A 27,214-nucleotide genomic window follows, 5' to 3' on the forward strand; every position below is an offset into this window, starting at 1 on the left:
TGATCCCACCGGACCCACAATCCTTCCAGAAAATCATATTTAATTCCAAGAAATGAATTGCGATATCCTAGACTGGGAATTGTGACGATCTCACAGCTCTGCTGACCCCATCATGTGTTGCTTTTCAGGAAGTAGGAACCCTAAAAGTGTTGAATCACACACTCACCACACTCCCTGCTTGGACCAGTGCCCGTTAGTTAAATCCACACACACTTGCCAGTATTTTATTTTTTCTGAATGTAGCCGCCCTCCCTTGGTAGACGTTGACCTTTTCTGAGAGGTGATTAATGTGGGAGGGTATGAAAGCAGAGGGGGCGGTAAGAGATAGCATATTTTATGAAGTAGGAGCATATTTGAACCATGGTGTTATAACATTTAAATTTTACTGTGACACATCTTTACTTGAATCTCTCTATGGAGGTGTGTGCCACTGATAATAAAAAAAAACACCTGCCATTTAAGACATTCAACCTGTTAACGATTTATGATTTGAAATGTTGACTATTGAATGTCAACAAAAAACATTGACACTATGGGGACCTCATTTGCCAGTAAAAATATGATAATTGGTTCTTTACCCTTCTATCTGGCAACAAAACTGACACCTTTTTGCAAGGAGTCATGTTTGCATAGACCGCAATACCTGCAGTCATAATACAAACAAAAGAACATAACTCTGATAATGTGCACTGTCCCTGAAGTTGATTGGTCCACACCCGAGACAGCTTTCCTTCGAGCCTAGTCTCATATGGGTTGGACCAGATGACGCCAAAAGGCGCACAACTCAAGGACAATGCACCATCAGAGTATGAGAGCTCGGGGCAAGCATCTACACTATGGGGACCTCATTTTCCAATAAAAATATGATAATTGGTTCTTTACCCTTCTATCTGGCAACAAAACTGACACCTTTTTGCAAGGAGTCATGTTTGCATAGACCGCAATACCTGCAGTCATAATACAAACAAAAGAACATAACTCTGATAATGTGCACTGTCCCTGAAGTTGATTGGTCGGGTGTGGACATGACTCCTTGCAAAAAGGTGTCAGTTTTGTTGCCAGATAGAAGGGTAAAGAACCAATTATCAAAAAACATTGAGTTAATATTTACCCAGGAAAGCCTCAATGAGTTTCCATTCCTTTTTTCTTCAGCAGTGTGTTTTCTTTTGAATATCCAGTCACTAGGGGAGGAAATTAGAGCACCTCAGGAAAACATGATAATGTCAGGGAATAGAAAGTCACATTTTGAAACCACGACGATGGTGGTGGTGGTGCGTGTTTTCAGGGTGAGCCATTTCGTGCCCACTACTTTGCTTGAAATATTTGAGGTTAGGCCACACAGCTCATTCCCCAAAACGATGTCAGGTTTTATATAATTAATAATGCACTTTATTTATCTATGAAATCCTTATTTGATTATAAGGATGTGTTTGATCAGTGCTTGGTCTGGGAGAAAACCGGACCACTCTGAACAAGAAAAAACTCGTCAGTATACGAAATATTAATCATTGAAAGATTCAATGATCCTTTGAAGTATTGCTGTCCCTTGACCACATCACAGCCCTACTCTCAGGCACTCCTCCAATGCACGTTTTAATCATTTTCTCAACCCTGCCTAGCTTCCAAGACACGACGACCTTGGGGGAGTATCTTCTTGGTTCTTTCGGTAAAGTCACGTGGAAGGGAAGTAATAAAATAATACAAATAAAACATGATAAAATTATTCTCACGACGTTTCGGCCACAACGCAAGCAGCCGTCCTCAGGTGAAGATCAGGTCTGTCGGGGAGACAGTGTCTGACGCTGAGAATTATTTTATTATGTTTTATTTTTATTATTTTATTAGTTCCCTTCTACGTGACTTTACCGAAAGAACCAAGAAGATGAATCCCTGCAGTCACGAAAGCTTTAAATCGAAACTTGGGGGAGTAATTGAGTGGTTTGTCGTAGGCGAAAGTCGTTTTGATCTGTCCCACTGCTTTTGCTGGATCGCTGTCGCTCGTTCTTTTCAGGGCCCTTGCAGAGTCCTGCCGGTCACACACGCATTGGTGTCAACGTCCTGGCAGACTTCAAGTCGCCCTCACTCCCAGGTAACGTTCCCAGCATTGTTTGGTCGGTTCGCGCTGCGTCGTGAAATCTTAACGCTCGATGACCCGACTCGTCTTTTGTCGCCTTCCTTTGCTTATGATGGAGCCACTTGATAGACAGAGCATAGTACTTTTGTAACTTATGGGTCCGTGTCCTCTTCTTGGTTCTTTCGGTAAAGTCACGTCGAAGGGAAGTAATAATAATCGGGGAGACAGTGTCTCCCCGACAGACCTGGTCTTTACCTGAGGGACGGCTGCTTGCCTTGTGGCCGAAACGTCGTGAGAATTATTTTATTATGTTTTATTTTTATTATTATATTACTTCCCTTCTGCGTGACTTTACCGAAAGAACCAAGAAGATGAATCCCTGCAGTCACGAAAGCTTTAAATCGAAATTTTGGTCCGTGTCCTGTTCAATTCTCTACAATAATAATGGTCATGTATCAGTCGACTGCTGGATAAAGGCCTTCGCATGCTGTGTTCATCGTGGGAGTTCTTTGTCCACACTTCACCATGCTGGTCAGTGCAACTGGTCCAGGATCGGTTCAGAATATGCGCTGTTAATGTCAACGGTGGCCTGGAAGTGAACTCCGGTTCGCAGGTTTGTAGTGCAGTGCCCGACATCACTGCACCACTGCCCCTTCCCCAATTGTCTCTAAATACACATGAACAAAATAGAGGAGTGTTCCTTTTCTCAAGTCCACCGAATAATAATGCGGAATGTTTTCGTTAAAAATTCCGTTGCAATATGCTTTAGATTTATGTTGCATCTACAGGCAACCACATCTCAAGACTGTGCAAAAGCAGTGTAACATGTGCGGGGAACAAGTAGGAATATATATACACTTAACGTATACATAGTATTTTGTAAGCTATGACACGGTCATCGGCAGGGGAGAAGATAAAAGTCTTGAGCCTGAACAGGTGAAGTGAGTTGATAATAAAAAAAATAATGAAGTCTCCGTTCCATTGCTCCTCGCCCACAAATGCATTTGAAGCACACGGACGGGCGCAAAATGATTCTCTGCCTCTGAATTTTCCAAGCGCCCGGCGTCTGTTTGTCACCAGATTGGCGCTTTGCGCACCCACCCCCCCAAATCAATTTCCTAATCGGATCCGAGGTGTACAGTGTTTCGCTTAGCCTGCTTGCCATATGTAACCCCAATTGACGCCCGTCAGCACAGTGAACCGTGTAAACACTGCTCTCGGGTTAAAGATTCTAATGCGCCAGCTTTAGGAGGCATCGATGCTCTCAATGCAGGCGAGATTAGCGGCAGCCTACGTGCTCCGTACGTGCACTTGCGTGTGCGTTGAATGTGCGTGCCGCACCTGCTGTATGCGGGCGCGTGCCTTGCAAATCTACGTGCGTGTTGTATAGCGCTTGGCACGCTGCGCTACGAACCCGGCCACCCGAGTTCGATTCACACTCACGGCCAACACCAGTGACAATTATCTGGACCGGTCCTGGGCCTCCTCTAGGTCGACTCAGCCTGGGGAGACAAAAATGGCTGGGCGTGGTGCCTGTCACCCACCCCGTCGTGTGCCGTGCCGGTTTTCATAGGTGTGCTGCTCACTAACATCACTTCCCCCAACAGTCTGTTAAGGATATACAGGGGTCTTTGTTATCAACGAGTGTAATGGATGTTAGTTATTACCTATAAAGTCCAACGTGGCACACGAGGGGGGTAGTGTGGTCACCGCTACGCCCAGACCGCCTCTCTTTGCCCATTGCGAGTTTGTTGACCCACCACACCAGGTACGGTCTGGCCGAGTCTTCTATTTGAGGTTGTGTGCGTTAGTGGCTGTAGTTTTATGTGTTCCATGGCCATTGTAAACTTTGTACTTGACCACTAATCAAGGTACAGCACAGCTTTTAACTTCACGGTAAACCATAGGCACGTATTGATGCGCGTATTGATCGGTGCGCTCGGGGATGCGTACATTAGATTCTGGGAGTGAGGACGTGTTCGCTACTCTGCGGCCCGTCCGCTTGTCACTTAGTTTGTCTTAACAGTGAGCCTTTCCCCTCAGGGTCTCGGTTCTTGATGCTGCAAATGATATCGCTCGTGTTAGACTTAGGCGAAATGGAGGGGGTTAAACTTTACGAATGAGACGGAACATTCGAGACCAAAAAAATCCAAGCGAGGTGAAAAATGTACCGATTGTTCAATGTAATTGCAACGGTTAATTTATTATTAAATGTATAAAATGTATAATTTGTATAACAAGCATCTCGCTGTCGCCATACTCATTGTAATATACAGCGAGCCTATCTGTATTGGGCATCTGTGTGCACAAACACGTGGTAAGTTGGAGTAAATAAGAAAATATGTTGCGGTCATTGGCAGGTAATTGAATGAGACTTCCAATTACCCGCCTCAATAACTCTAATTGCCTGCGATGTGGTTCTCTTCCAATTATCCGTGAAATTTGTGTAATCACGATAGCCTCCTCCTGACTTTAGCAACATAATTGGTGTCCCTGTGTTCGTGTATACACCAGTTGCGTTTGTTTTTAAGTGTGTCTCTGGGGGGGAAAGGCATTTGTGGGATAGGACTGATACGACTGTATCCCAGTGACACAGGTTCGATTTGTGGTTGGCATATTAAATATGGTTCTTTCGGTAAAGTCACTTAGAAGGGAAACAATAAAATAATAAAAATAGTAAACAATATTGTTTTTTTTGTTTCCCTTCTACGTGACTTTACCGAAAGAACCAAGAATATGAATCCCTGCAGTCATGAAAGCTTTAAATCGAAATATTAAATATGGTTATCTGAACCTGGCCTGAGCCTTATAAACCCAGCTATTCGTGGAAAAAATGCTGGTTTGTTATCTGCGTTTAGCACTGAACGTACATCTCGATGTACGTCTGAGATTTGGTGGTGTCCTGCGGTTTATCAATAATCCGGATTTATCTGCTCACCTCCAGACCGCTGTGGTCAGGTCTCGATTAATCCGGATCAGTCCCCAATTATATACACATGGGATGACATTGTTAGTTTTTTACAACCAGAAATAACTTCAAAAAATGTTCCTTGCTTTTTTTTGTTCCTTCATCATTTATCGATAAGTTAAAAATGCCTATCCGAAGACAGGAAATGTCAGCCATAATCGAGGTTTTTGGGTAAGATCGCGTATATATGAATGTGTCGTTAAACCGGCCACCACCCCACACAGCCAGTTAGTAAGGTTTGTCACGTAAATAAGCCATGCCAATTTGTTACTAGTTCAGCACACCGGTGTGTTGGAGAGTAAGGGAAAATGTCAAAACTGGGTGGTTTTTAACTTTTGCCGACAAAACTGGATCCCAAATGTCAAAACTGGGTGCACCCTGGGTGGCCAAAAACTTGAGTTTTGGACACTCAGGGTGCACCCAGTTTTGACATTTGTCAAATACACTTGATAATTGTATACTAGCACAGTGTGCCAGCACCCCATTCATCCAAACACTTGGTATTTGTATACTGGCACACTGTGCCAGTATACATATGGCAAGTAAGTGTTACTGTAGTAGCGAGCTGGCACACTGTGCCAGTATACAAACGGCAAGTAAGCGAGCTGGCACACTGTGCCAGTATACAAATGGCAAGTTAGGGTATGTTCGCGAGCTGTAAGTGTTACTGTAGTTGCAAGCTGGCACACTGTGCCAGTATACATATGGCAAGTAAGTGTTACTGTAGTAGCGAGCTGGCACACTGTGCCAGTATACAAACGGCAAGTAAGCAAGCTGGCACACTGTGCCAGTATACAAACGGCAAGTAAGCGAGCTGGCACACTGTGCCAGTATACAAATGGCAAGTTAGGGTATGTTCGCGAGATGTAAGTGTTACTGTAGTTGCAAGCTGGCACACTGTGCCAGTATACATATGGCAAGTAAGTGTTACTGTAGTAGCGAGCTGGCACACTGTGCCAGTATACAAACGGCAAGTAAGCGAGCTGGCACACTGTGCCAGTATACAAATGGCAAGTACGTGTATGTTCGCGAGCTGAAAGTGTTACTGTAGTAGCGAGCTGGCACACTGTGCCAGTATGCAAACGGGAAGTTGTGGTGCAAGGTATGGAACATGAGCCACGAGAAACATCATTTGGAACGCTCTAAATCTGTGGCGACATATGGATGAATAACGCAAGGACCTAAACGTGTACAAAATGATACATTAAATCGTACACCTTCTTCACCCAGTTTTGACATTTGTCCACATTGAACATCACCCAGTTTTGTCATATCAAAAAGCACCACCCTGTTTTGCCTGTCGTTTTCCAAGACCACCCAGTTTTGACATTTGGGATCCAGTTTTGTCGGCAAAAGTTAAAAACCACCCAGTTTTGACATTTTCCCTGGAGAGTAACCCCCCAAACATTTACAATTCGAATACGACGTTTTGCCAGTAATTACAACTAGAATCATTGGGCGGACAGCCAGAGTTGTGGAGAAATCCTCCTCTTAAATAGAGGGATAAATGTGATGTGACTTGTGAGCCATACAGATGCGAATCTAACCCAAAAACCTCTCATGGATAACCTTGGTCGCGAAAGCCTACGTGTTAAACAGGAAATGTCGGCGAGAGTGGACATGAATTCATTAAAGAGGAAATATTATTCTGCCAAATGACTTAAAAGTCCGGAGCAACCCTAAAGGGCTGCGTTGAATTTGGAGAAGTTGATTAACTGCATTTCAAGTAGAGTTGCAACTCTTTGCCTCCCACCCCTTCCCCACCGGAAAATCAATGGATTGTTGTGGCTCACGGTCATCGTTGGTTTCAAGAACCATTTCTTTTACATTACAGCAAGTGTGGTTTCCACTAATGGCCACAGCGATCACGTGACCCCATATTTGTGTGAATATGCGCTCACGTGTAGACTCTCACGCAATGTTCAAAGCACGCATTGTGAGCTACAGAGAATTGACTGGAATACAGTGATACGTTGTTGCATTTTTAATCTCGAGACGTCTTCGAGGACAGTGCCATTCACAACTCGGAATCTTCTTTTCTTCTGCCAGATCTCGTGGTTATAAATTCGACGCCTGACCCCCCCAAGGTCTACTTACATAATCTCCTTCGTCGGCTCTAGGTTTTCTTGTCTCAGCTCATGCATTCCCGGGTTATACATTCTTGCGATGTTTTTTTTTTATTTCTCTAAGGGCTAAGGTTATCCAAACAGGTTCATTGTCCTTTAACTTTGCGCAAGCCATCCTGGTTAAAAATAAACCACACCAGTCAGCTATTGCTCGTCTATATATGAGCAGAAACTTGCATGCACTTGAAGACACGAGAATGTGACACTTTCCTCTACAGCCTTTTAGGACACTTGGGGTCCGTTGCTGTCAACGAGCACCTGTTGAGGCCTAGGCAGCGCATGCAGGGGTGGTGTGGTTAACACAATGCCTGGCCACCTTTGTTTCCCCAGTGCTGATGTTTACACACACCGCACCAGAGGTACTCACTGAAGGGTGAAACAACCTTGGGGATGCTCAGGACCAGTTCTGTTATCACTTGCCACTTATGTTAGCCGTGGCTGGGAATTTAACTCACGTGACCATGTCTGTAATACATTGTGATGACACTGCGCCAGCACTCACCGAATGCAAAGTTCCCCCAATACAGCCTTTTGCAGACTGTTGAGAAAAGTGCTGTTAGCGATGCAAAAAACAACCGTTACAATATCTGCCAATTACCGCTAATTGATGGTGATGACACCTTATCGTCTGTGCCAGGCTAGGTATACTTTGAGGGAAGGTGAAGGATCGAAGGCTCGCTTGCAGTCGGTCACGTACAGAACCAGGTGTTACGGGGTTAACTGACTGAGACGACCGACAGATGGCACCACCGCCTGCACTGCGCACTGTGTCACACAGACGCGCGCACACACGTTAAATACACGGCCGGTGTACTTCTGCGTGTGTATCGTTGTTGCAGAGAGCCCGTCCCCGCAGCCTGACATCACCAACAACCCCCCACGCACATTTCACATCGAGAGGCCGCAGGTGGTTCCTTTTCGAGAGCAGCAGAAGATTCAGAGCGAAGAGCGGACAGAGTCCGGGAACGGTGAGTGCTCGAGGACATCTTCTTCGCCGCCCGTTTTACTTTCACCGTCACGCTGGATTTACGCGTCGTCAGTTGTGACCAAGCCACAATCGTCGAGTCGTTCCTTGGGGAGACCGGGAGAAGCCGTTGTTGATCGGCGTTCAATCGCCGGGTTGGTGACGGCATTTAGTTGGAATTTCACACGTAACAGAGTGGGCCGCGTTGAAGGCTGCCATCTTCCAGTTCGCGATCATTAACTTGGGACACGAGAGAACATTTTGGGGTTTGTTTATAACAGGTGGATTCCTGGAATCCGAGTTGAGAATCAGTGGTTGCTGGCTCATTGCTATGATGCAGGCAGCAAGCACCGATTTAATTTCAGTGTTTTTTATTGAATTGACGTCAACGATACTGCTTTTGGGGCTTCTCTGATTACTGGAACAAAGGTGGAGCCATTGATGTGTTCGGTCAGCAAAAAATGGAAAGTGAATGCCTGTTGATGATGAAGAATATAACATGTACATAAATATATATGGAACTCGTTTATTTAACATGTTTTCACAAATACGTGACATGGTTTTCTTTTTGTTCGCATCCATAACCTCCCACTTGTGGGCATATAACGTATATCTACACCATGTGTACATGCGTGTACACATGATGTACGATTCACGCACGTACAGATACATTCACTAGCACATTGTCTGTGCATACAGACAGAGACTCAATCCACTACTGGATGAGGGCCTTCCAATGCCATGCTGGTCACGCAGGTTTCTTTTGGCCGTACTTTACCACGCTGGTTGGTTTGGGTTGGTGATAGTGGGGAGCATATATGGATCAAAGTACAACCATTCATTTTGCGGCACTGCCCTCTGTTGAGAACATAGCCCCACAGCAGCCTACAATACCTGTGTTGTGTGTAATTATTGCCCATCCAAGCCCTCATTCATCTTCAACTCTGCTTGGCGTCAACGATCTGAAGAGATCGGGTGCGTTCCCAGTGATTTGGTCAAATGCACCTGCGCATACAACCACACTTATGTCCTGTACGTTAATGGCAAACGCAAATATTAGTTATTCTGACATCAACAGGAGATGTTTGGTTTGAGTCATACCTTGCGGTCCAGTTGTGTTAATCTGGATCCTATTTCTCGCTGTTTTATGGTTCCACCTCCACAATAAACAATATCCTTCTTGCACAAAGGGAAGTAAACAGATTTTAACGAGACCGATTTTATCGAACTGCTCATGTAAGACGAGGTTAAAGCATTTTATTGTCTTAAAACGTGAATTGTCGCACGCCTGAAGGAAGTTTTTTTTTATTGTTGTTCAATGTTTTAGTCAAAGCGTCTGCTCCTAAACGCATTTTTATTATTTTACTTGTAACTGGCTGTGGTATTAATCTGCTTTCTATCAGGTTCAGTGTAGCACTGGTCTAAGAAATACCTGGGGAGTTAAGTTGGTAAAAATATGTAAAATTTGAATTCAGCGCTCGAAATTTTAATTATTTTTCTAGGCTTGGGTTGAACTTTTTCCCTCCACAATTATTTGAGGTCCAAATGCAGATTTTGGATGATGATGTTACATTGCAATTTAGTACCCTACAAAATCTTGAAGTGAAACAAAAAAAATGGCCCTCAAATATTTGTGGGCCAAAATCGGTAATTTAGCTTTTCAGATTGGAATAGGTATAAGTGTACATTCGACCGTATTTGGGACAAATTTCAGCTTTCCAGCCCATTTTTAGGCACCTAAATTTATTTTTTAACCATCAGCTTCATCAGCGACTCACTCCCTCGTGGACTTTCAATCTATATGTAAAAGTTAACGGTGCAGGGCTGCAGTTACGAGCTCACACCACTGCCGGCAGAAAGGCCTCCGCTAGAGGGTCCTCAAGAGGCGTTCCGCTGTAGAAGCTATTTGTCAGACTTGGAAGAGGCAGGAGTGCCAACACTTTACTCCACCGCACCGCGAGAACTAACTTTTGACTTGCCATCTTTCTTTGATTGATAGAGCATGCAGATCCTAATTCACTATGTGCCGCCACCCCCCCCCCCCTGGTGTCTTCTTACAGGAGCTGTGAGCAACAGCCACGTGTCGTCCAAAATCCAACAGCTCCTCAACACGTTGAAACGACCCAAACGGGTGCCGGTCAAGGAGCTCTACACCGACGATGAGGACATGCTGGAAGGTATTGGCGTGGTCGGCGCTTCGCACCCAAATGCAGTGCAACTCCCCTTACCGGAGGGGGGTGGGCCGTACCTTACGTTGGCATCCTGGCACGGGAATTTCCGCTTTGGCGACGCCTGTGGCCCTGCGTGGACTTGTTTGGGCGAAACTGCTCATACAGTGCTGCCTTTTGGCACCAGTGGGGGGGATGCATGGCTGTAGGTCGTGACAGCCGAATGCGTTTAACGTAATGCAGCTTGGTTTTTAACATAGCCTGACTGTCCAACCGCTAAGACGTCCCCTCGACAGTGGCGCCAAAAATATTAGTTGTTTTTACTACATATGAAATATATTCTTGGTTCTTTCGGTAAAGTCACGTAGAAGGGAAACAATAAAATAATAAAATATAAAAAAAAGAATTTTTTTTGCTGTGGTTTTAACACCTGATGACGATTGCTTGTGTTGCAATCGAAACGTCGTGAGAATTTTATTGTTTTATTTTTATTATTTTATTGTTTCCCTTCTACATGGCTTTACGGAAAGAACCAAGACTATGAATCCATGCAGTCATGAAAGCTTTAAATAAAAAAAAACATATGAAATGTTGCCAACATTTCAACTGCACGGTTCCAACTGCTGTCTAATAATTATTTATTACGGTTGATACCTTTATTGACACTTGGTGGAAATGTTAGGTGGCTACGGGTTTTCCATGAACCTGCCAGGTTTCCATGCAGCTGTCTCTTACATTCCTGTATTCATATATATAATGTAAATCACACAATGTAACCGGGATTGGCCCAACATCTCAGTGCTGAAAATGATATACGAATCATTCAATGAGGATTACACACACAGCAGCATCATCCTCGACTGTAAAAACTTGGCAAGACCCCTCTTGTAAAAAAAAGTCTTGAGATACAGTGAGGCTTGCCTGGCTAAAAAAAAACGTAGTAATGATATTATAATAATATAGTAATAGTCAGTAACATCCTCTCATCAGTCCACTGCTGGGTGAAGGCCTCCACATTTTGTTGTTGGTCATGGTGGTTGTTTGTTCATGGGTAGGGGGTTATCGCTAATGTTAGCCATGGCCGGCATTCAAACTTCGTGTTCCTTAGCGCAGAGGCCAAACCGCTTAACCACTGCTTCCCCCAATACGTGACTGTGCCGTTCACATGAAATGTAAATGATAAAATCTTTCACTTGCGATTCGCTGCACTCACTTTCGATTCGCTGAACTCTCTTGCGAGTGTTAGAATTGACGTGAATTAATTTGATGAATCTATTACATGGCCAGTGGAAAACATGTAAATGTTTGGTGCCAGAGAGCTGGGGGAATTGGGCGGAGGGTGAACGGTGGGGTTGGGGCTGCCATGGTGGCAAGATGTTAACTACACAATGTTTGCTTATGACTTTGCGATATAGTTTAATTAGCATTTTTATGTCCCAATGGGCTAGCCTGTCTGTGTTTATATTATAGTTCTATCCATATCACTTCGGTGGTGAGATGTTAACGACCTCGCCTGGTATACAGGAGGTTGTGGGTTTGATACCGACCTTGACGCCTGTATATTTGGAGTTTGGATATTCTTCCCGTGGTCGTGTGGATTTTTCTCCGGGTCCTCTGGTTTTCCCCTGCACATTTAAAAGCAACGCTTCTATATATGTCCATACGATAAGCCACTTCATTGAGTTCTCATTTGTAGCCAGGTCCCTTCTGAAAAAGAGCCTGATAAAAAAAAAAGAGGGTTGGGTCGCACACCCAAGATGCTGAGTTCAAGCCCCCCCACACTGTACTGTGTTAGATAAAAACAACAAACCTCATCCGTAAAGGGTCACACCAGGGTTTACAGACTGTGGAACTCTTTAAGCTGGCTCACTGGCTTGCAATCGGCGCCCGACTGTTATCTTGAGACCGCACCGCGCATCTGGCTGTGCGTCGCTTTATTCGAAATTGCAGAAAATATTGAAATATTGCGCGGGCGGGCGTGCTGGCTGGTGAGCGCTTGACCCCTCGTTGGGGAATTTTGGTTTCCTGTTTGCACGCGTACACAAGTGGAATGTGTTTCACAGCTCATTGCTCCAACCTGTGCTCATTCGGCGAGCCTGCCCGCGCCGCCGTGTGCAGATGTGAGCTGTGATTACAGAGTGGCGGCGCAGTTTACTTGGGGGGGGGGGGGGTTTATTGAGCTTGCTAAGCCAAAGCACCATCTCGTGCGCGCCTCCGTAGCCCTGCCAATGTTAACAGTCTCTGCACGCCTATTGCACCTCCCAACTTCAGCTGTGTGAGGTTTTTTATAGCAGTGCCCACGTGAGATTCCATCTCATAAGCAACAACTGCCAGGCACAAAAGCAAACATCTACAATGTGAGTCAGATCAGTCTTAAGTGAGCCCCGAGCGAATGCAGGAACATGTGGTTTGATTTTGTGGTGCCGTTTTCTCCACGTGTTGAGATGGCCTAAAAAAATCTATAGAAATTCATTTTAACTCGCTAATTAGTGCAATTTAATTGTTTCTCAAAATATCCTATCAGTTATACAGCCAATTAATGAAAAAGAAACCGACTTAAACGGAATGCAGATAAGTAGGTGAAAGAACTTGGCACGAAAGTGAGGGAACCCATTCTTTCTGTTGTGTGCATGGTGTATGCTAAGCAGCATTTGGCCTGGATAGCGATCGGATGGGTGGCCACGATGCACAAAAACAGCTGCTCTCGGCTGCTGCGGGGCTACGTTATAAGCAGAGGGCAGTGCAGAAAAATCCATTGTTGTACTGTACTAGGCTCTAACATCTATGCACCGCACCTTCTCAACCCACACTGACCGATGCCTTGAAGTATAGTAAACCTCATGGCTGGAACAGTTTGGGGACACCCTCATCCAGCAGCGGAATGACAAAAGGGGCTGTTACGTGTACACATGTACGACGCAATGCAACATGTTCAAAGAATTTAACCGATGAATGATGATGGTGGATATAACTGTTATAACTGCCCGTTTGGCACGCACTTTTTTTTTTTTCCCTTCGACGACCCAGTTCCGGTCCAGGACCCGAATCGACCCCGGCCGGAGGGGGCGGAGATGATCCCGGTGCAAGGAGAGCCGCTCGGCGTGGTGAGCAACTGGCCGTCGGCGCTGGAGGCCGCTCTGCAGCGTTGGGGGATCCAATCGGCCAAGGCGCCCTGTCTCACCGCCCTCGACACCAACGGGAAAGTGCTCAACACGCTCGCGTACGGTGCGTGAATTGCGGCGGTGGTAACGGTTCGCCCCCCCCCCCCAAACCATCGCCCCCCCCCCCCCCGCCCCCAACGGTTTGATAAATTGTATGTATGTAAGTTCAACATCTTTCGCGCACCGTACGTCGCAAATCGCGCTAATGGAAGGTGCGGCGGCAAGACAACAAACTAGCACACTGGACATGGGTTGCGATCCACGGGTGGACGCGGATCTCGGGACGAATCGGAACAAACACTGATGTCATTCGCAGACAGTAATTTTCATGATGGCTGATGTGTATGCAATTCGATTCAAGAATTGATGCTCTTCAAAGCTTTCCAACGAGCGTCGAGATTCGTTTATATGCTATATCTGTCTGTAATGGGGCAGAGGGCACGATAACTCTCATAAAGATGGCGCGATAAGAACCATTCTCGTGTAAAGTTCATCTTCTTACTCTGTTCGGTTATTGCCACATGCGAGAATTCGTCAACATTTGTTGCTTAATCCCCCACCTTCCGCATGGTCTCCGTCGTATAAACTTGCACACTGCTATTGGGGAGTTATGCGTGCGAATTGGCACGATCGTAGTGGGTACGCACAAGTTCTGCAGTTTTTTTCTAAGCCGTAGAAAATGTGATCGTGTACTCGGCATGTTTCTGTTGTTGTTGCTTTGTTTACAGGAAAATTGTTCAGCAAAAGTCGTAAAATGGCCTTCACGCTTTTGAACAAGCTGGGCACCAAACAAGATCAGCTCCTGAAGCCCGGTGACAGGGTGAGAGACGCTTGAACAGCCCTTTACTGGAGATGGTTTATCTTATTTACACGTAACTGAAGGATCGACGGTGTCGCTGAGTCACAGTGACCAAGGCGACGGTATCAGTTGGGTATGCTATATCGTAATGCTTCATCGTGAGGGATCATGGGAAGGTTGCCACATCCTCCTCCCTCGAGCGTTTCAACGACGCTAAACGCCCAAAGCGGTTGTTAAGTGGTTCACGATGCTCGATATTCAAGTTTGGCTTTCCGCAAAACAATCTAGCCGCCGGCCACCAGGAGAGGAGAAAGAATGGAGATGTTATTTCTGTGAAGTGAGTGTGACATTCGAAGTAATCCTCAATTTTTGTTCAAGCTCTCCGTTTGCATCCAATGTGAAGCGGGGTTGATGCCACTCCACATTTAACTGTGTTTGTGCAAAGTTGAGTAGCGTGGCCGTTATCCAGTCGGGTTTTTTTGTTTTAGTGACTACCGCTGGTCTCTTATGCTGTGATTCATGCATTGTGTTTACAGCCGCCTCCCAATTTTAACCTGCTTGTGATTGGACAGAACACAGCACGAGGAGCTGATTATAATGATCATACTCCGTACGTGTGCCATCAGCCTTTTGTTATGCTGCTACCGGATAAGTGCCTTCCAATGCTGTGTCGTCAGTGTTATTCGGCCGTAATTTACCATGGTGGTCAGTGCTGGTTGTTGAAGGTGGGAAGCGTGGATAACTCTTCTTCCGTATGGCATTTTTGGGGATTGCAACAGATTACAAATTGATGTCGCTGATGTGTGCTTCAGATCGCCGTTGAATGATCCGATTGGGGGCAGTCGTTCACGAGATGTTGCACGGTCTGAGATGTCGCACCAGTCACAAACCGGACTGTGCCCCCCTGCTGCCCACACCATGTCCCCCACAGCGACCTATTTCACCTGTTGAAGAGCATCATGAATGATATTTTCACATCCAGGCACTGTCATTGCCAAACCTGCTCAACTTCTGAAATATGAACAGATCGGTACATTAACGGGCAATTTGGTGAAAGGCAAAATGTATTCACTGCATTCAAAATGCGTTTATACGAGGTGCGTATAAATACTCACGTTGCTCATGAGTTCGATACATTTTGTGGAAAGACATAATACGTCACTATCCATAACTTTATTGAACGAACAAAACTTATTTTTTGTGAGTGAAACGAAACCTAACGTGTGTGGGGAGCGGTCGTGTAGCGGTTAGCTTCGTACCCGGTGACCCGAGTTCGATTCCTGCTCATGGCCAACACCAGTGACAATGATCTGAACTGGTCTTGGGCATCCCGTAGGTCGACTTAGCCTCAAATGAGTACCTGGTGTGGTATGTAAACATCACCACTGTAGAGACAAAGGCGGTCGGGCGGAGTGATGTCAGCCTTCATAGGTGCTAATCGTTAACAGCACTTGCCCCAACAGTCTGTTCAGGCTATATACGGGGGATCTTAGTCTTTGTCTGTGTGTCCGTGCAGGTTGCGCTCGTTTATCCCAACAGCGACCCTATCGCCTTCACGCTGGCGTTCTACGGCTGCCTCCTGGGCGGCCTGGTGCCCGTGCCCATTGAAGTGCCGCTCACAAACAAGGTAGAGCTTTCGTTACGATTAAAATTGAGGCCATTGTGTGTCTGTATGTTGAGCTTTTTTTCCTCACCCATACGTAGCCAACCGTCCCAATCGGAGGTGTGGGGAAAAATGCCAAGCTGTCACCAACTCTGGTAGGGGGCGATATTGCTAAATTTTTTTTACTCAATTAAAATATCTTCAATTATTTTTTGTTTGTTAATTGTCAAAGATGGACTGTGATGCCAGCATGCGTGGCCTCCTCTCTCTAAAATAATGTCACAGGATCTTCAACAACTGCAATTTAGTGGATGGGGATTATTGAATGTTAATACATCCACAGTTTTTACCATGGCAGTTATTTTTATTTCTATTTGCTCAATATTTTTTCCAGGTAAGACCCACTGAACTATATAGCGACTTGGCCGAAAATGATATCTCGAGGAAGTGGCTTATCATGTGGAAATTGATAGCAGCCAAATACTCTTAAAAGCATGTTTCTAAATGTGTAGGGAAAAACCGGTGGACCGGAGAAAAAAAACACCTCCACGGGGAGAGAGACACGCAAACTCTACATATACAGGGGTCAGGGTCGGGATCGAACCCACAACATCCTGTATACCAGGCGGGGTCGTTAACATCTCGCCACCGCGGTGCCCCCAAGGTTCATGCTTCGAGCCGTACAGCTTCGTGCCGATGGGCTCGAAGCATCAACCTTGGCAACAAGCGGCAAACACGCGACCACTTGGCGGCAAAGACTTGACCGATTGGCCGTGTCAGAGCTCTCTGACGTACACATTGCTCAGGATCTATTTAGGTCATCATCCTACAAACCATTGTAATTTTACGTTTGTGTTCGCCAATAAATGACGCCTATTTTTTGTTTGCTCAGCCATGTTTAGAGAGCAGTGATTGTAGAGTCCGCAGACTCGCCAGCCTGCTCGTTTCGCCCTGCTAAATGTCCGCTCAATCACTACAAAGTCACTTTCTCATCCATGATCTCCTGCTGAACGGCATCATTGACATTCCTGACTCGCTGAAACTTGGCACACAACATCTGAGCTCCACTCCCTCTCTGAAGCTGTCACGCCCCTGGCGAATACACATGTTTCATTTATGATGTAGAGGCTTTTGGCACACTCTTTAACGCTCCGGGAAGGCTTTGGTGAGCTGGTAACCCTTGATAATTGCCCGCGCTTTAATTCCGCCAGGACACGGGCTGCCAACAGATCGGGTTTCTGCTGGGCACCTGCGGCGTGACCGTGGCTCTGACCAGCGAGCTGTGCCACAAGGGGCTTCCCAAAACTCCTGCTGGCGACATTTTCCAGTTCAAAGGTCAGTGCCAGTGCTTGTACCCCCCCCCCCCCCCCCGTCGCGCAATGAACTCACCCTGAGGAAGCTCGTTTGGGAGCTGACCCCGTAAACGGTCATGATGTATCATCTGGCCACTGATGTGTATAGCAGTCAACCACTATAATTGCACATTGAAGGCCCCCCATCCCCCCACTGATCGAAATCGTGGACTTTTGCTGGTGTTGCCTTGCTGTCCTGGATGTCCGTGGGGGCCCATTGGCCCTGGTGACTCGGTTTCACCGTCTGAGGCTGTTCCACGGTGTTGCTGTCTCTCCCCTCTCCTAATGTTGACCTGCCCCTGACCCCTCTTCTACCCTCATGTAGTTGTCTTCGTTTTCGTAAAACGTCCAGAGACGTTGCTATAAGTAAAATGGAATTGTTTTTGTCGTTCGCGGCTCTCCCACTCATTGCGGTCGCGCTTTTTCTGCCCGCTCGTTCTCCCCCTCTCCCCTTGTCAGGCTGGCCCAAGCTGCACTGGTTCGTGACCGATTCGAAGAATCTTTCCAAGCCGTCCAAGGACTGGATGCCTCAGATGCGTGACGCCAATGACGACGCTGCTTACATCGAGGTGCGCATGTCCTCACGGAGGACGGCGGTCGAACGGCTGCAGTCTCTCTGCGTCACCTCTTTGCGTTGTTGCGTTATTGTCTTAATGGCTGTCAAATTAGCTGCTTTCTCATTTAATTTGGTTTTATATTTCTACTCATCCTGTTTGGAATTTACGTGTAAGTCATCAGTTTTTCTCCGGAACGGAACCGGAAGAAAAAATAAAATAACCTTATCGGTACCGAGGCTTCCACAAGGCCAATGCGGGGGAGGGGTTTGCGGCACAGTTTGGCGCCAGCTATCGTAGAGTGCGGTCGTGTCGCTACAGTTGTCTGTGGTGAGTACAACAACATCTTTAAAAATAATGGAACTATTCCTTTCTCTAAATAAAATTAACGCTCGCCACTTGCACGTTCCGAGATTCAGCGATGAACGGCAGCAACCCTGCAACTTGCAGACTTCTCGGAATGGGAAAGGGTTAAAATGCAATGCAGCTACTTCTGCGTTGGCTCAGAACGGCGTTTAAATGTGAATGCATCTCAGGCAGTTGTACAAGAGTGGGGGGGGGGGGGGGGGGGGCGCACATTGGGAGGAGAAGTAATGAAATTAGTGACAAGGAAGACGGTGGAAAGAGTGGGGGGAGATGTGGTGTCATAGGTAATTGGTGCAATGTGAGGAATAACTTGAACAAGGGGATGGAGTCAGCAGTGTAATGGAGAAATGCACAAGAGGCCAATTAGAGTTTTTTGCAATTACCTACAGCCATATCTCAAGGTGTATCTGTTGTATTGCAATTGTGAGTGCCGAGAGAGTCTTTGGAGTGTCGTAAAATGCTAGTAAGTGTGCTGCTATTACGCTATGCTGCAACATCACGTGAACTGCGATCATCCTCGCAGCGACTTTTGGCGAGCCATCGGACGTAAATGGTCACTGCATCGTGTGCTTTCAGATGCGCTCTTGCGGCCGTCTGGAATGCTCTTCCGATATTAGGAAGCCACTGGAGCAATGCACATTTTAAATATAGATGGAAAACGTATTTCTTGAGAACTGCTTTTTGTGTTTAGTTTGTTTTCGTTCCCCCGCACCTCCGATTAGCACGGTTGGCTACGTATGGTTCGAAAGAAGCTGAACGTACATAAATACAAACCACCTGGGTTCAATGCCTGGTCACGTACAACACCAATGGCACTTTTATATATATACAAGACAGTTGCTGTGAGCAAGTTTAATTTAATTTGCAGTCTCTTGCCTCCAATTCTAGTGTTTAACAGAGTTGCTTGTGGAAATGGAGGTTTGAACGGTCGGGTTTACACTTGCAATCATCTTATTTGGTAAACTAGTTACTGACAATTTTATTGGGCTGAACTCTTACTGGATTGTAATTAAATTTAATTTGGATAGTCATTTCCCCCTTAACCATTGGTAAATGTTATGGCCAGCTCTCCAGGTAATCTGCGTTTCGGGTGCGTTACGCGTAAAAATGATGAATTATGGATTACATTTTAAATTAACGTGTAACGAAGAGGCAAATCCAATTTTTACTGCATGACTTAAGTTCGCATAACAGATAAAGACTGACGCTAGCGCGGTCAAGGAATGGCCATATGATCCCCAGGGCCTATTAGGGGGCGTTTGGCAACGTGTACCACGAAACTACAGTGCATACTTTGAGCTGGTCTCTTGGTTATTGTTTGTTTTTAGGTCAAGGCCTTTCACAGTAGTCCAAAGTAACATCGCAGTTAACGTTTAAGGCTAGAGCTAAAACTACACGCCGTAAGGTAGCATTTACGTTTGTAGATTATTTATCGAATTGCTTTCGGTTTCAGTTGGTGTTGATTGTGTCTCCTTTTACTCGCATGGTGTGAAAATTGCTAAGTATATATGCCAGTCTGAAGCCTCCTCATGGAATATTAGACGGTAATGGCGCAGCCCTGCAATGATTTGCTCACCCCACTGCTGACGGATGGATCTCTGCGAGAGAGCGCTCTATAGAAACCCTCCAGTGGGTATAATTATTATAATTAATATTTTTCTTGTTTACCCAGGACTGCCTCTGTGTGAGTGAGTCTCATGATGCATTTTCAGGAGCGTCCTGCTCACTTTTTTTTGGTGTGGGCGGGGGGGGTTTGCAGTGATCCTTATGTATATTCCATAGTGAGTAATTCTCAAGTAATCTTTTAAACCTGGCCAAAAATAAATACGTGGGGGGGGGGGGGGGGGGGAGACAACGTGGCGGCTGGGCGTACGGTGCCTCGAGTAACGCGCACGAACGCTTCCGCAGTACAAGACAAGCAAGGACGGCAGCGTGATGGGCGTCGCTGTGAGCCGGGTGGCAATGCTGGCGCACTGCCACGGCCTGACGCAGGCGTGCGGATACACCGAGGGTAGGACCCCACCCTCCAACCACGTCCGCACCTACATGAACGCCTGCGTGCCCCCGCGTGTGTTTGTGTGATTTATGTTTGGGTGGAGCTGCGCTGCGAACTCGGCTGCCCGAGTTCGATTCCTGGTCATGAATGATAACAGTGGCGATTATCCGAACTGGTTCTGAGCCTTCACCTAGGCTGATTCGGTATCTAGTGCTGTGGGGAGACAAAGGGGGCCGGCTGTGGTATTGGCCACACATCACCCCGTCGTGCACTGTACCAGGCAGTCATAGGTGCTTACACTTGTTCCAACAGTTTATGTAGGCTATATGGAGGCTCTTTGTCAATGTCATTTATAATTTTCATCAGCTTATCGAGGAAAGCCACAGCTAGCATTGTGACTCGGCTTTCATGATAGTCATGTATTACGATATTTATGCCCCCTCTTGAAATATTTGCGAAATGCTGTTATAAAAATCTGCTTAAATTGTCTCTCGGTCCAGGATAACAGTTAACAACCACTCATCAAGACGATTACTACTCGACGGTGAACCTTTTTCTGAGCAGAGATGCATGCCTCATGAATAAAATTAGGACCACCATCATCCCATGATTATTTGCAATGCACTATCCAGGGTGCGCTCAAAGCCCAGAGCCAGTTCCCAATTTTTAACCAAAGTGGAACTCCATAATAGAGTTTTTTTTCGGGGTAGATCGCATCAACATTAATGTGTCTTTCAACACGCCACCACCTAACAGCCAATTGGAAAGGTTTTTTTGCGTAAACAAAACGTGCCAATTAGTTACTAGTTCACACCGGTGTGTTGGAGAGTAAATGCACAACATTTATAATTCGAGTACGGCATTTGGCTAGTGATTACAACCAGCTTCATCAGGCGATAGCCAAATTTCTGAAGAATTCCTCCTGTATCAGTCTTGAAGTGGAACTGCTTAACCTGCCGTTTGTCTGCGCACAGATTTATCACCCTTGGCACGTGGCCAGGCTCGTGGGCCATCGGGGGGCAGGCTGGTGCGGTGTAAAGTGTGCCCCCCCCCCCTTCTTGTGTTTCGCCCCGTGCAGGAGAAACTCTTGTCAATGTGTTGGACTTCAAGCGGGAGGCCGGGTTGTGGCATGGCATCCTCACGGTAAGGCTCGTGGTCGCGGCACGTGTGGGCTTGTCCTGTTTATTTGCTCGCATTGAGGCTCGCTCGTCTTGACGGAATGTCCAGACGGTGGCCTTATGTGCCCGTGTGGTGCCCGATAACAGTGTTGGGTGCTGGGCTGCAGCTGCTCGCACTTTGTGCGAAGCGCTCGTTCATTGTCAACGTCTTTGCCCATCCCTCCTTCTTTGCCACTGTTTGGGCGCTGTACCTCTGATTGGCACCTCCGATTAGCACGATTGGTTACGTACGGTGCGAAAGCAGTTCAACGTACATAAATACCTACATATGTAAAATAAATCATGTTGGGATAGTGGGTATTACCTGTCCTTGTTTTGAGCAATGTGGCTTAACTGTAAATATTTGCCTGGCAGTAATCCAAAGCTGTAACCTCTAACCCTGATTCCAGCCATAATCCTAACCTTCATGCCAACCTCAACTATAATTGCTGCACAAATTTCTGAATCCCATGGTATATGGAGTGAGTTTCATTGAACGGCAGTTGCGTTGTTCGTGCGAGGTAAGGCGGCATACAGACCACAGAGTTGAGAACATTTGTAAATAACCTGGCAGGGGTGGCTCTTCGGCACACATAGAACCTCGTTTTACAGACGTGGCTTTTGGCTCCTACAGCTTAGCGTCAATCCACAGAGAAGCCCCCTTTTGTTGTTGTTGCTGCTGCCAGAGCAGTGCACAGTTTTTGATGAGTGTTTGTTGTCCTCTGCCTCCTCTGCACCCTCCACGCAGGGCGTGATGAACATGATGCACATCGTGTGCGTGCCCTACACGCTCATGAAAGCCAACCCCCTGTCCTGGATACAGAAGATCCACGCCTTCAAGGGTTAGTTCACCTCCACTCGCTCTTTGCCATCTACCGCCGACAGCAGATGTCTTCGTCCGTGTTGGCAGTGGCGTGGAAGCTTGAGCTGTGGATACTCTTCTACCAACTTCATTTGTCGTTGAAAGTCAAGTGCCTTGCTGCTCAAGCAAAAGCACTTATCTCCAGTAAGACCCTGAGCCAAGAGTGGAGAATTCAACATTCCCACACTGAGGGCCAGTATCTCCATCGGACAAACACTGTTGACTTCCTGCAAACCGGTACTCCCTTCATTGACTCCATTAAGATAGTTGGTTCACCCAATTGGGATTTGAACTCCATAACTTAACGACTGAGAGCCGCTTGCTCTGACCATGGCGCCACGTGACTCAACCATCAATTTCGTGATCATCATCACCATCATCAGCATCAACCATGATCTGTCCACTTGTGCACGAAGGCCTCCCCAAGCAAGCTTAATAAGTGTTTTAAAAAAACGGAGGCGATTTACGTTAGGCCTAATTTCAACCACTATCTGTCTGGATCAGTGACCCGGAAAACAAATGTTGCCACTCGGCACACTGCATCCTCTATATCTCTCGCTATGGCTGTGGCTACTAATCAGATGCCACCTCCCGGCCTACTGCAGTCTACCAGTGGAAATTATTGTTGAGTCTATACGGTGATCTTTGTTTCTTTGTCTTTGCGTCTGCAGCAAAGTTGGCGTGCGTCAAGTCTCGGGACATGACCTGGGCTCTCATGGCCTTCAAGGAGCAGAAGGACCTAGCCCTTGGCTCGCTGAGAATGCTGGTGGTGACGGACGGCGCGTACCCATGTAAGGGAGGCATGCACGTGGTGCCACCTGAGCATCGGTCCCTTTTTTTAGATTTTCTCTCTCGATAAATTGTCGGGGAGGAGTGGACCAAAGGTAGCCGTGGTGTGCGTGGAAATAAAAATATTATTCACCCCTTTTCCACGATTCATTATTTTGAAGCAGGGATATATTATTCTTTTCTCATCTTTATGGATGTGGCACTTGTAGTTGATTAAACTTTTCCACTCACCTTTAGTGTTTCTGTGAACGAAGTGCACTTATTAATTTTTTTAAGACTTTATTGTTATGCACGTTATTCGATACATGTACCATGAGTCTAAAATCACTTTTAATTGGGGAAAACCTTACAAACTTATATACTGTTGTTCTTGCATGTGTCTGGAGGAACGGTAGCGTAATTGTTTGTGCCCTGTTCTATAATAATGTTTTGTTTAATATTGTGGCATTCATGCACATTGCTTCTCACAAATCACTGAGCAACCACAGACAAGCTGGAAGGCAGCCATGCTATGAGCAAACAATTGCCCAAGCTTTGGAGTCCTCTATATATCAAGCTGTTTTCTGCCAATTAGTGGGTGTTTATATGATCTAGGCCTTTTGTGTTTGGTGGCTGTTCATGGACATCAATAGCAAGTGGTGTCTATATCTGTACTACTAGGCCACTTTTAGGTTGACTTGGCATGATTTTATCATACTTATTATACTTGTTTAGCCAGGAAGGTTATTTACTAGCGTCCCGCCAAGTTGTCGCAGAAGGAGGCAATGGTTGCTACGCATATTCAAATGTTAATCAGGATTTTTTGACCATGCTTCACCATGCTGGTATTGTATGGGTAAAAATGTTTGATTTTTATGTTTAATTAACAGTGTGCCCCCATATCTGGTATCGTTTGTTAGTTCTTTGAGGCAAGGCATTGAGAAAGGTTACAGAGTGGCAAAAATGGAGAGTGTGATGCAGAACACATAGTAAAAGTGGCCTAAATATATCATACTGGTGCAGCCTTTACGTTCTGTACTCTAATCATAGCTATATATTTCCTTACATCTTTGAGTAAGACATTCAAATAGTGTGGTACACGCTGTTTTGTTTCTATGTTGATCTTCTTTCGTGCCGTGCGTAGCCAACCGTGCGAGACTGAATACCTCGTGGAATCAGGCTATGTGCGTATCACTTCATTGCAGCGTCCGCACGCGCCATGTGTTTATCATTGCAGGGTCCGTGGCGACTTGCGAGGCTTTCGTGAAGACGTTCCAAGGCAGGGGCCTGCGTCGTGAGGCCGTGTGCCCCTGTGCCTGCTCACCCGAGGCCCTCACTGTATCCATGCGCCGGTGAGCCGTGCCACTGCTCTCATGCCATGCCATAAATATCGGAACTGTTTAATTGTCGCCACGGCTGTCACCGATTATTGATGTTCATGAATGTATAGTTACAGACGAAGCGTTTGACAGGTCTCCCAGTTAGTTATTAACATTTTTAATTGACCTGTTTTCGAGAGAGTGTATCGTCACCTTCGTGCCGATACGTTGCACTTCACCGGCACCGCCACTCGCGTTGTGTTGTTCGTTTGCCTCCATGATTTTACTGTTTAATTGTCGCCACGGCTGTCACCGATTATTGATGTTCATGAATGTATAGTTACAGACGAAGCGTTTGACAGGTCTCCCAGTTAGTTATTAACGTTTTTAATTGAACTGTTTTCGAGAGAGTGTATCGTCACCTTCGAGCCGATCCGTTGCACTTCACCGGCACCACCACTCGCGTTGTGTTGTCAGTTTGCCTCCATGATTTAACTTCTCTCAAAGCAGAGCCACTAGGCTGTTGTTATTCACAATCTCAGCGTGTGGCATTTGACCATGATGTGCAAAAGCAAGTGTATTACACATGCCTGTTTGAAACCACAAACTCACTCGGCTGCTATGATGCTTAATGCATGTCTACTTAACGTGTTCTCTAGTATGGCGGAGTGACAGATGTATATATAATGTATATATCAAGTTGGCTAGAATGGTTATTTGAGCATTGATGGACTTGTGATTTATGTGCATTGTCGTTTGATGGCATTCCAACCGCGAACACTTTACACTGCACTACAGTATGTCTGTATGTACGTGGAACTCTTTTTGCACCGTGCGTAGCTAACTGTGCTAATCAGAGTTTCAAGGGGAAGGACAGCAAACTAAACAGAAAAGCAGTTCTAAAGAAATACATTTTCATTCTAGATTTAAATGTATATAGCTCCAGTGGCTTCCTAATATTGGAAGAGCGTTCCAGATGCCCGCAGAAGCGCATCTGAAAGCGTGCGGCGGTGCAGTGACCATCTTTGTTCGATGGCTATCCAAAAGATAACCTGATCACATTGGCTCAGGATCTGATCATTTCTGTAAAAATAAATTCCATGGCATCCACAACAGGTGCACGTTTGCACACGGTTTGTGTTTAATTTCCATTGAAATCAATTTTTTCCCCCCACCAAACAAACGCACATTCACGACAACCCAGTTTTTCGTCGGATACCTTCCACTTGCAATCGCTTGATCTCTCCGATCTCCCTGCAACTGCCGCGCTTGGGCAGAACTCTCTCTCTCCTTAGGGTGCAGTCGATAACCGCGCTGTTCGCCCACAGGCCCTTGACGGAGGGAGGCTCTGGGTTCCCTCCTCCCGCCCACTCCTCTCTTGTGCTTTACGGCCTGAGCTACGGCGTCATTCGCCCGGCGACGGACGTCTCGCAGTCCGCGCTCGCCCTGCAGGACGTCGGCAACGTCATGCCCGGAGGTGAGGCTCCCATCGGCTCTCCGAAGGCGATGGGAAATGTGCACACCGATTTGTGGAAAGTCAACAAGGTGGGGGGGGGGGGGGTGGAGGGTGGGTTGGGGGGAGGTCATCTCATCGGTAAAAAACTGGCCTTTTGCCGTGGAAATGTGGAATTTTCACCACTGGCTCTGGGCTGCCCCATTTGCTTGATTGGAAAGGGAGATTCTTGGATTTTATCTGACAATCCAAATTCCAGGGACACGCTCTTGTCGAGACAAACGTGTGTGGGAGCATCTTGGGGCCATCTGATACAAGTATGAAGCTGCTCCTGAGAAGTCGCTTGGAAAGTACAATCACAAGGTTGGACTGCGCTGCCATTTTCAACGCGTGATGTCACCGAGGTGTGACCCGTTTATATGCAAGCGATAAGCTATTGGAAATTTTTGGCATTTGCTCAAACGTTTATAAACTGCGTCTTGCTGCTATTATTTATTCAGCGATAGACAACTGTGGACCGGTTTCATCCTCATCAGGACTCATCAGCGGAGTTTAGTCATGAGTGCGCACTGCTGCCAAGTACTTCCCAACTATGGGGCGTCCACCTGCTTGGCTAATGCCAGCAATATTCAAATCTGCAAATGATGCAAAAACCCTATCATAGGTGCAACATGAGGCATATTGTAATCTTCGGAAAAAGTATCCTTACTCAACACAAATTCCCAAGAGACACTACTGTGCCCCTCTGACTGCACTAAATTGACATTGCCGTGTACAGTGCATTATGGGATTGCATGGTGATGTGTCATTGGGGTTAAAGTGTCATGTTTCGTAGTAGCCACAATGAATTCAGTGCAGGTGTTGTGGTATGTGAGGGAAAAAAACCGTCACTTTCCTTCCTACGCAAAGTTATTTAATTCATGCCATTTGCACAAATAATATTTTTAATAGTTAAACAACATTGTGCTTTGGTTTTTTAGTAGTACCTTCCACGATGCTCTGTCGATGAGTGCTGATATATATACCAACATGATTCTGAAGCTTTAGCTTCATCTTGAATCATTTAATCGTTCAATTTAATCTCTCACCATTGAACCGATCCCAGCCATTGACAGTCACTTTAACTCTAAAGGTGATCCTTCCATTGACCCACTCAAATCTGTTGCTGTTACCTTGAGAAGCTTCATTGCCAAAAGCAAACAGCTTCCTTCTTCTCATCCCATAAAATCCCCGACCTTTAATCTCTAGGTTTTACGTGCAGGTATCAGCGCATGCGTGAAAACATTTTTTTAAAGTTTTTCCGGAAGAAATCGCATAAATGATTTAAAGTTTGGACAGAATGCAACCTTTTTCTCGGGCTCCCAAAGATGACGGGAGTCTGTTTTCTTGAGTTATTTATGGGGTTTTTTCTTCCACAGCATCATTTTATATTCTCTTATATGCCTTTAATATAAGATAGCTACAAACAAAAACGTATTTTCAAGTGTATAGGTTCTTCTCTTCCTTTGATATCGATGTGTTTTT

General features: G+C 46.0%; 1 protein-coding gene across 1 annotated transcript in view; it reads left to right on the forward strand.

Moving 5' to 3' along the window:
• Window positions 1-27,214, forward strand: part of LOC133349683 (disco-interacting protein 2 homolog C-like) — a 100,413-nt gene that overhangs the window by 32,275 nt on the left and 40,924 nt on the right. The window contains exons 5-18 of the mRNA XM_061563330.1: window positions 2,012-2,089; window positions 8,008-8,136; window positions 10,193-10,309; window positions 13,328-13,525; window positions 14,190-14,281; window positions 15,777-15,887; window positions 17,075-17,198; window positions 17,675-17,784; window positions 20,044-20,146; window positions 21,210-21,274; window positions 22,037-22,130; window positions 22,822-22,941; window positions 24,156-24,270; window positions 25,566-25,714. Of these exons, the coding sequence (XP_061419314.1) occupies window positions 2,012-2,089; window positions 8,008-8,136; window positions 10,193-10,309; window positions 13,328-13,525; window positions 14,190-14,281; window positions 15,777-15,887; window positions 17,075-17,198; window positions 17,675-17,784; window positions 20,044-20,146; window positions 21,210-21,274; window positions 22,037-22,130; window positions 22,822-22,941; window positions 24,156-24,270; window positions 25,566-25,714 (1,605 nt within the window). The remainder of the gene's footprint in view (window positions 1-2,011; window positions 2,090-8,007; window positions 8,137-10,192; window positions 10,310-13,327; window positions 13,526-14,189; window positions 14,282-15,776; window positions 15,888-17,074; window positions 17,199-17,674; window positions 17,785-20,043; window positions 20,147-21,209; window positions 21,275-22,036; window positions 22,131-22,821; window positions 22,942-24,155; window positions 24,271-25,565; window positions 25,715-27,214) is intronic.

The sequence above is a fragment of the Lethenteron reissneri genome, chromosome 31, assembly GCF_015708825.2.
Source record: "Lethenteron reissneri isolate LAM-NWPU_2019-01 chromosome 31, ASM1570882v1, whole genome shotgun sequence".
Lineage (NCBI taxonomy): Eukaryota > Metazoa > Chordata > Hyperoartia > Petromyzontiformes > Petromyzontidae > Lethenteron > Lethenteron reissneri.